Genomic DNA, 10,552 nt, shown 5'->3' on the forward strand with positions numbered 1-10,552 from the left:
TTTTTTTCTTAACAGCATTTGTAATATTCATAATTATTTACTATTTCTGCCACACTTTTAGACTGAGTTATGTTGAATAAATGGTTATATTGAAAAGAAAGCCCCTCAGACATAATTGGCATGTTAGACCAGTTAAATTTTAAAACGAAGGGTGTTAGCATATGCTATTCGTTTTTCTCTTTCTGACTTACTTTACTCTGTATGACAGACTCTAGGTCCATCCACCTCACTACAAATAACTCAATTTCATTTCTTTTTATGACTGAGTAATATTCCATTGTATATATGTGCCACATCTTCTTTATCCATTTATACACTACCAAACGTAAAATAGATAGCTAGTGGGAAGCAGCTGCATAGCACAGGGAGATCAGCTCCGTGCTTTGTGTCCACCTAGAGGCATGGGATAGGGAGGGTGGGAGGGAGACACAAGAGGGAGGAGATATGGGGATATATGTATATGTCTAGCTGATTCACTTCGTCATAAAGCAGAAACACACCATTGTAAAGCAATTATACTCCAATAAAGATGTTTTATATATATATATATATATATATATATATATATATATATATATATATATATATAGGCGGGGAAAAAAAAGAAGGGTGAATACAAAATAGTAATGTTGATACAGCTCTTCCCAATCTTAGCTGTCTTAGCTTCTTTACCTCTCCCGCCCATGATATGGTACTCAGCAGTCCTTTCCTTTTGACTTTATTCCCACTCATCCTTGCTAGGGCTTCCTTCTGAGCTGCCCTCAGACTTGTCTTTTGACTCATTTCAACATTCATATAGCATAGGAATCTCAATAGTAAATGCCTCTGAAGATTATTATTAATTAGGTCAAAGAGAAGCATGGATGAAGATTACTTAACGAAAATTCAGATTCACTGAATAAAGTCTGATTTGGAAACAGGACATTGATTTGTTTGCTGTACACATTTCACGAATTTGGCATAGGACACAGTTCAGCTTACTTGCTCATTTGCCTTTTTTGGTGTGAAATATATTATCCTGTATAAGTTCTTTGTTCTTTTCCTTGTAGGTTCTGGGTCCCTCAGAGCAAAATTTGATCTTTCAGAAGGACCCAGTAAACCCACAACACTTGCAGTGCAATTCCTCAGCGAGGGAAGTACCCTCTCAGGAGTAGATATTGAACTTGTAGGCACTGGCTATAGGCTTTCCTTAGTAAAGAAGCGGTTTGCCACTGGTAAGTTGGGAGATTTCAAGCTTTATAATGTACATGGGAAACATTTGTATTCTAACATTTACTAAACGACTGTCAAGTAGTTTATAGTCTAAAGGCATGGAAATTTTTTCTTTGACCTTTGGTACAAGGTGCCAGATAGAGACACACCTGGGAGAGAGAGTACTCATGGTCAGTATAGCTGAACACCTGTGATCTGATTCTAATGTATTGTAAACAGCAGATGGGAACTGGGGTTTGTATCTGTAACCACAGTGAAAATATTCTCCTTCGAGTTCATTTGAAATTATAATTGCAAAGGTCTGCTTGGTGTTTTTCAGGACGATACTTGGCAGATTGTTGATGGACCTGGGAAAGTGGTTGGCTCAAAGGAGTAGTACAGACCTGCCATTCTGCATTATCTGTTCTTTCCAAACACTATTCTAACTTGTATTATGTCTTTAAGAGCTGACTACAAACATTAAATTGCACTTTTGAAGTAAGTCGTCGACAGAAATAGCACTGATGATTTTCAAGGCTGTAAATGATAAACTGCAATATTCAGGAAACACATTTATTCAGATTGTCAGTAAAGTGAAGTTTTAATAGGCTGAAATTTTAAATTATCTTCAGTGTCTGTGGTTATAGTGTAATATCAGGCCTGAAATTTCAGGAGAGCAAGCACAAAATAATTTAGCTTTCCATAAGTTTTTAGAGTCAGAGATAATTTTGAAATTTTATAAGTTTTGATATCGAATGGATACAGACAGAACGTGAATTCTAAGTTTGGGATAATGTTCATTTATAACACTCAATCAAATTGAGTTTTGTGCCATAAAGTAATCAGACCAGAGTCCAAGGTGTTTGCAAAATCTATAATTTGATTCTCATATAAACATATTAATAAAGTGTAAATGGTGTTTTATATGATTTTTTTTAATCCTCAAGTGCAATGTGTTTTAAAATAAGCTTGCAAAAGACAGCAGAGAAATTTACTTCTGCAGTTAACTTTATAGAAGTTGTGATTGTTTTGATAAATTAATGCTGTAGATTTAATTTATTTTTATATGGATTGCATAATGTGTGCCTTGTAAAACAATAACAAAACCCAGAAATGTGCCTATCTAGTTTGTGTTCATTAATGTGCCTCACTTTCTTCCTAACAGTCTGGATCTTCTATTTGGAATCTTAGAGTAGTCAAGGATTTTTACAAGATAATTGCAATTTTCAGAAATACCTTTGGCCACAATTGGGAAGGGAGTTCAGAATAACTAAAGGACAATTTATACTTAAGAACCCTGGCTCGCTTCTTTAGTGATACACTATAGCCACTAGAGAAATAACTAATGGCATATGTTTACAGGGGGAAAAAATCACCTTCAGATATTCCACCTTAACCTCATCAGAAAGTTCTGCAAAACTGTAATGATAAATTGGTAACTGGTATTTTAACTCTCCATTTAACATTTCCCTTCACTCTATTATTGGAAATCTGTACATTTATTTCCTGAATGTGTTGTGAGCATGAATTTTGTAGTAGTTTGTGAGGAACACTTTAGAAAAGATTAGTTTTGGCATTTTCAACAATTGGAAAAATTTACCAATTTGTATGTTCTTGTTCTTACTTAATTGCTACCTGCTAAAAATAGGAAAATTATTTGAAATGATGGATTGGGTTAAGCATTTCTTAATATTACTAATATTAAATAGTAAAAATCCTAACTTTATAGCAAATCCTGATTAATTGAAGGAATTAAATATTTTGGACACAGTTTCATAATTTACAAATGGGAAATTTATTTGTAAGTACCAGTGTCCTGCATTTTGCATAGAAGCAATAAAATGTGTTATATATGATAATTTATATAAAACCACTAATTGTCCTGTTAAGCTTTACAGAAAATAAAACCCCTCCTACTAGACGTTTATGTAACATCTTGCTATATTAAATACAGCAGAAAATCTACTCATTTAGTAATATATATAACACAATAATGTGCTTTTTAATATATCCATGTTAGCCCAATTCTAAATTTAGATTTGACTAAAGCAGTACATAAGAGAATTTGCTAAAATTTTCATCTTTACTAAATAGTGGACAAAAATTAGAATTTCTAACTTACATTGTACTCTTTTAAATGCCAATTACAGTCCCTTACTGGAATCTTAACTGTAACTGCTTTGCAGTCAAACTGCTTTTATTGGGCAGTTAATACTTTATTGTTGGAATTCAGACACCATTATACTCACCATGTTTGTTTTTAATCAAGTATTACCTTACAATGTACAAACTAGTGAAATGGTTAAACTTCTGCACTTTCCTAATTACCACTGTCTTCATACCAAGTGCTGATACATAAATTTGTATTGGGTGCAGGTTACAATTTTGAAGCCATATGAGTTTATATTGATTTTTTCATTTAAAAATCCACTAATGATGTAAAAAAGACCAATAGATTTTCAATCGGAAATGTATTTAGCAAGCTGGTTCTTGCTTATGTATAGTGATAAACTTTGTAGCTGCCTCTTTAACCAAGAACTTGTAAACACAGAACTCTAACAAATGTGAGTTTTTAAGAATTGTTATTTACTACTTTGAATTGTAATTAGAACAAGGCAAATCTTACAAAATTTTGTAAATATTTTTGATTTTTTCATAAAAATGTAAATTTTACATAAAAGTTGTGCCCTTAATAAACATGTAATATATAATTTATCAGTTGGTTTGTGTGTTTTTGTACTCTTGTTTATAGTAATAATAGCTATATCATAGACTTTAGGACAAGGCAAGCTAGGTAAGCAAAGAATAATTGGTGTTGAACTTTGTTATCACCATTTAGACAGACATATAGATTGGTCTCTTATTTAGTTTTAACTGATCATATAGGAAAACTTCATTTGGACTATAACCCAAAGTATATAAATTGTTTAATAAGGATTATTTTTATTTGTTTCTAAATATACTTATATTGATGTTAAGCTTTAGCAAAGACTTTCCTCCTGACAAGTTGCTTAGGAACACAGCATCACACAGTTTTAAAACCATACTCTTTCAAGGAGGTAATCAGGAACATCAAGCCTCTCAAAAACCAGCAGATTGAGAAAGGAGCAAAAAAAAGGAATTGGAAAAAAGATTTCATCCTAAATATTGAAAATTTTGCTAAATCTGTGTCATGAAAAGGAGCAGTTTAGTTCATCTAGGTCAGGTTGGGGAACCTGTGTACCAAACAGGTAGCACTCTTACCATTCATACCACAGGCTCATCATTTTTCTTTTATTCTCTATTTCCACTTGCACTGCTCCCACCTGTTCAGAGTGAACGATGCTAGCTGCTGTGATAAATAAGATCCCGGGAACTTAACACTGTGAACTAGCATGTTGCTCACGTCACGGTTCTAAGGAGGTTGGAGGAGGAGCTCTGCTCCATACAGTAATTCGAGGACACAGGCTCCCTCCATTTTTGTGACTCCACTCAAAAGCCTCTCCATCTGGCCGTTGGATGGGGAAGGAAGGAAACCGGGAGTTTGTGGGCCAGGCGCAGAGCTGGCGTCATGACCTTTGTTCACATTCCTCTAGCCAGAACTTGATCTGTGCTTCCAACTAACTAACTGCAAGGAAAGATGGGAAATACATAGTGTGGTTGTGTGCCTAGGAGGAAAAGAAAGCATATTTTGACAAACACAGTAATCCTCTGGCGTGCATCCTGCCCTTTCTCCATTTGGTCATCTTTCGTTATTCCTTCTCCTAAATGTGCGTTTAATGCTGTCTGTGGCTCTCAGTACTAAAGGTTCATTCCATCCTCTCTTGCTATATATGTACATATTTTACCCCTATTTTAAAATATATCTGATTATTTCCATATTTCCTCTAATCATATATGATATTTATGATTACTTACGATAACTCAGAAACCACTGCTTATCTTTAGCATGCAGTGTTTCGTCTGTCAGTAATTTTTTAACTGCAGGTAACAGAAAACAAAACTAAGAATGGTTTAAACAGATAAACACAAGTTTTTTCCCCGCATCATGAAGTCTGCAAGTTTATCTGTTGCTGGTATTGGACAGAACAAGTGATTCTTTTGGCTTTTTCCTTATGGTTGCAATATGGCTGCCACAGCTTCCAACTACATATTTACATCCAAAGCTGGGAGGGGGGCAGTTCCAGGTATATCTGTCCTTTTTGTCAGGAGATTTAAAGCTTTTCCAGCACATTTCTGCTTGCTTCCTATTGTCCAGAATTGTGTAAGAGGCAGAGAAAGCCAAGTAGCCTTTATTTTTAAGTGAGTAAAGGAGAGGGGCTGGGAATGGCTGAAGGTGAATTGGCCAGCAGGTCAGCCACCAGATTTCTGACTAGTACAGGCGTATTTCCTTATAGCATATTTCCAATTAAATCTCTGCACTTAGCCCAATCAATTTATTTGACAATTTTAATCCAGCAATGAGCAGGGTGAACTTGAGAAAGTATTCTAAATCTTCTCTATCTTTAGAAGAGTGAATCAGTGTAACTTTCCTAGAGAGCAATTTGAATTCAAAACCTTTAAAAACCTTATTTATCATTTAAGCTAGTAATTCATCACTGTTGGGAATTTGTCATAAGAAAACAATGATACAAAAAAGCAAAGATGTGTTTATTATATGAAAATATTAGAAGGATTAAATGAGTTGATAGCTCCCATATAGTGATATACTATGTAGGTATTTAAAATAATCATGAATAAACAACAAGGTCCTACTGTACAGCACAGGGAATACCTGTAATAAACCATAATGGAAAAGAATATGAAAAAGTATGTGTATATGTATAACTGAATCACTTTGCTGTACACGAGAAACTAACAACATTGTAAGTCAACTTCAATTAATTAAAATAATCATGAAGGTTTATAGTCATTGATACGGAATATTGCTATGAGATTGTTAGATGGTAAAAGGTAATTCTTTTTTGTTTTAAAGTGCATACACCTAACGCAAAAACCTTTGTAAAAAATATGCACCAAGTTGTAATTCCTGGGTGATGGGATTTTTACTTTCCACAGGATCTTTAATGTCCAAATTTCACTTTATTTTTTATAATGGGTAGGTATTACATTTACAATAAAAACTTTCTATTTTGAAAAACAGTTTTAGAAATAGAGTGCAAGATGAACTTTCTGTTGATGTAAATAATGTACAAGGATCTCTTTACATGAGGGTCTTCCCATTTTGATCACTGCCTTAGCCTTCCACTTGGTTCTACCAACATAACTACTTTGTTCTGTATTGCTTATTAATGTATGGAAGTAGATTTCTGCTCTACTTTTTTTGTTTGTTTTTTTTTTTTTGGTCTCAAAGCTCAATGCCTTGATTTCTTTTGCCTAAGTGAATATAGTATCAATTCTTTTTTCTGCCCAAATTAATGTCTTTTAAAAAGTATGATCCAGAAAAGGGACAGAGGAAATGTGTAAGTATGATGTGGTTAAGGCTGTCTTCAGGGTAGCTTTTGGCAAAATTAAGAGCCTTTTAAATTTCAGAAACTTGGATGTTATCTCCTCAATATCATCCCAATAAATAAGGTGGTATATAAGCTCTAGTATTTTCTATCCTCATTCTAGCAATTATCTCAGTAGTTCATATATCAAAGCATAGTATTCTGACCCCTCAGCCAATGCTTATTCTACTAGTAGCAGACCTACTAACATTAGCATGAGTTGGAGGACAACCATTTAAACACCCATTTATCATTGGTCAACTAGCATCAATCTTTTATTTTCTTATTCTTTACTTATGCTACTCACAACCTTAACTGGAAATAATCTTCTAAAATGAAGAGTGTTTGTAGTTTATCACTCTGGTCTTATAAACCAGAAAAGGAGAAAAACCTCCCTACAACATCAAGGAAGAAGCTCCAACTCTGCCATCAGAAATTCTTCCTAAACTATTCCCTGAAAGTTGCACATAAATAGTAAAATATTATTGTTATGTGCTATGTCAGTATTAAAAACAAATTCTAGAGGATGCCATTGCTGTGTACTTTGTGTATTAAATGACCTGCCCCATTACAATTAGTACATACATACTTGCTTGTATGATACATTGTATATATAATCATACACTGTTTACTCCATGTGTATGAGTACAAACTATGAGTATTATATGATTATGTAGAACAAAATATTGTACAAATTCCATTAAGTCAAACCAACTCTAATCACCATACTTATCACAACCAATGACTTTCCTTAATCCCAAGCTTTGAGAAATAGGCAGCTTATCCCACAAACATGCTCTTCTTAATCTGGGCCCATAACATGGGGGTTTCTAGAACTGAACTGTATGTGGCATCTGGTTCTTAACTTCAAGACCATCTCACCTAAAATCTCTCAAGCTTTCCTCTTAAATAAGACATCTTGATGGACTAATGACTAATCAGCCCATGTGCACACATAACTGTGGTATCATACATTTGATATTTTTAAATTTGGGGGCACGCTGTGACCCAGCAATGGCCATCTGAGGCCTTAACACTGCCAGTCAACATCTAGCTGAGCCTATACTGAATATTATTTTACAGCAACAACAGCCATAAGGTATTAGTCAGTGCTTAAAATACATAAGAAAATTGATTAAACACGTGTACCTTCACATGTCCAAATAAAAATTAGCAAACTCCCCTTAGCCCCTGTAGACCTCAAAGTGTATATATTTAATATCAATCTTGACATTTCCAAAACAAGATTAAAATATAACAGTACACAAAAGCCTACTTTCCCTCATTCTATAAGAAATATCTAAATCACAAATTAAGACATATTTTAGCCAAGATTTTTAACAAAATGAAAATTTCTAACACCAAAAATTCTGACTTTAAACCTATGGACTAGAAAAACTTACTCCCTCTCCAGTAGTTTAAAATACTTCCACTAAACACTAGCATGCTACTTAAATTCACAGAATTTTGATGGACAGGGATCCCCTTACATCTAGCTTGTTACTGTAAATTAATAAAGGCACTGAAATGCCTAGATGAGTTTACTAGGTCCATAAACACATGGGTTTGGTCCCAGTCTTTCTATTAATTCTTAATAAAATTACACATGCAAGTATTCCACATCCAAGTGAGAAAGCCCTCTGGATCAGCAATGATTAAAAGAAGCGGGCATCAGGCACATTAAAAAGTAGCTCATGGAGGCTTCCCTGGTGGCGCAGTGGTTGAGAGTCCGCCTGCCGATGCAGGGGACACAGGTTCGTGCCCCGGTCCGGGAAGATCCCACATGCCGCGGAGCGGCTGGGCCCGTGAGCCATGGCCGCTGAGCCTGCGCGTCCGGAGCCTGTGCTCCGCAACGGGAGAGGCCGCGCACCGCAAAAAAAAAAAAAAAAGATATTCTAATAAAGTTAAATTTTAATTAGGCTGTAAAAAGCTGCAGCTAAAATAAACTACAAAAATGACTTTAATATTCCTGATTACACGATAGCTGAGACTCATACTGGGATCCAATACTCCATTATGCTTAGCCCTCAACCCAAACAATTAGAACAAAATTATATGCCAGAGTACTACTTGCAATAGCGTAAAACTCAAAGGACTTGGTGGTGTTTTTATCCCTCTAGAGGAGCCTTTTCTATAATCTATCGATGTAAATTCTGATAAACCTCACCATTCCTTGCTAATACAGACTATCGCCATCTTCAGCAAACCCTAAAAAGGAGGCATAGTAAGCACAAACATCAACATAAAACTATGAGTTCAAGGTGTAGGCAGCCTATGGGGTAGAAAGAAATGGGCGACATTTTCTACTTCAAGAACATTAAATTTTACACAAAAGTATTTATAAAATTAAAAACTAAAGGAGGATTTAGCAGTAAATTTAAAAATAGGCTTGAGTCAGGCCATGAGGCATGCACACATAGATGGTCACCCTCCTCAAATACCGAAACCTATGTATACAACTTATTTATAACTATTTAACATCTAAGAGGAGACAGGTCAGTCAGAGGTAAGCATACTGGAAAGTGCTTGGACAGATCTAAGTGTAGCTTAAAATCATGTAGTTTACACCCACTAGATTTTCATCTTAAATGATCACTTTGAACCAAAACTAGCCCAAACTAATCAAGTTCAATTATAGTATATAAATTAAACATTTATTTACAAACAAAAGTATAGGCGATAGAGATTTTAACTAGTGCTATAGACAAAGTACCATAAGGGAATGGTGAAAGAAGTATTTAAATTATTAAATAGCAAAGTTTACGCCTTTTAGTTTTTGCATAATGATTTAACTAGAACAATTTAAGAGAAAGAAGTCAAATGCCCCGAAGTAAGATGAAACCTATGAATAGTTTTTCAGGAACAGACTCATCTGTGTAGCAGAATTATGAGATTTGTAGACAGGGGCGAAGAGCCTAATGAGCCTGGTGACAGTTGGTTATCCAGTACAGAATTTTGGTTCAACTTTAAGTTTACCTAAGAAACAATTCTAACATAAATTTAAATATTAATCTAAATAGGTAGAGCTCTTTACATACAGGATACAGACTTCCTTAGAAGGAAGTTATTATTATATTAATAATATTGTTATCATTATTAATATCATAGTTATTGTCATATTAATAATATCATAGTTGGCCTAAAAGCAGCCACCAGATAAGAAAGCATTCAAGTCCAACAGTTTACTTATCTTAATTCCACTAATAAAAACTAACTCCTAACGTAATACTGGATCAATCTATCAACAGAAGCAATACTGTTAATATGAATAACAAGAATTATTTCTCCTCACATAAGATTGTATCAGAATGGATAATCACTGATAGTTAAATATAAATTTAACCTAATAATTATTTAATAAATCAGTTGTTAACCCAACACAGGTATGTGCTTAAGGAAAGATTTTTTAAAGTAAAAGGAACTCGCAAACACAAACCTTGCCTGTTTACCAAAACTATCACCTCTAGCATTTCTAGTATTAGAGGCACTGACTGCTCTGTGACAAATGTTTAATAGCCACTGTGGTATCCAGACCACACGAAGGTAACTTAATCATTTGTTCTTTAAATACGGACTTGAATGAACGGCCACACGAGGGTTTTACTGTCTCTTACTTTTTTTTTTTAATTGAAGTATAGTTGATTTACAATATTGTGCCAATCTTTGCTGTAGAACAAAGGGACTCAGTTTTTCACATTAATACATTTTTTAAAATATTCTTTTCCATTATGGTTTATCCCAGGAGATTGGAGATATTTCCCTGTGCGATACAGTAGGACCTTCTTGTTTATCCATTCAAACAGAAATGAAAAGAAAGCGGGAGTTGCAATGTATTTTACTTTTTAATTAGAGAAATTGACTTTCCTGTGAAGAAGCGTAATGACAGAATAAGA

The 10,552-nt window shown here is 34.4% G+C and overlaps 1 protein-coding gene across 1 annotated transcript in view; it reads left to right on the forward strand.

The window, feature by feature from the left end:
- Positions 1–3,906, forward strand: part of FCHO2 (FCH and mu domain containing endocytic adaptor 2) — a 116,128-nt gene extending 112,222 nt beyond the window's left edge. Inside the window, exons 25-26 of the mRNA XM_067730972.1 lie at positions 1,050–1,214; positions 1,532–3,906. Of these exons, the coding sequence (XP_067587073.1) occupies positions 1,050–1,214; positions 1,532–1,554 (188 nt within the window). The 3' untranslated portion in view covers positions 1,555–3,906. The remainder of the gene's footprint in view (positions 1–1,049; positions 1,215–1,531) is intronic.
- The last annotated feature ends 6,646 nt before the right edge of the window (positions 3,907–10,552 follow it).

The sequence above is a fragment of the Pseudorca crassidens genome, chromosome 3 (assembly GCF_039906515.1).
Source record: "Pseudorca crassidens isolate mPseCra1 chromosome 3, mPseCra1.hap1, whole genome shotgun sequence".
Lineage (NCBI taxonomy): Eukaryota > Metazoa > Chordata > Mammalia > Artiodactyla > Delphinidae > Pseudorca > Pseudorca crassidens.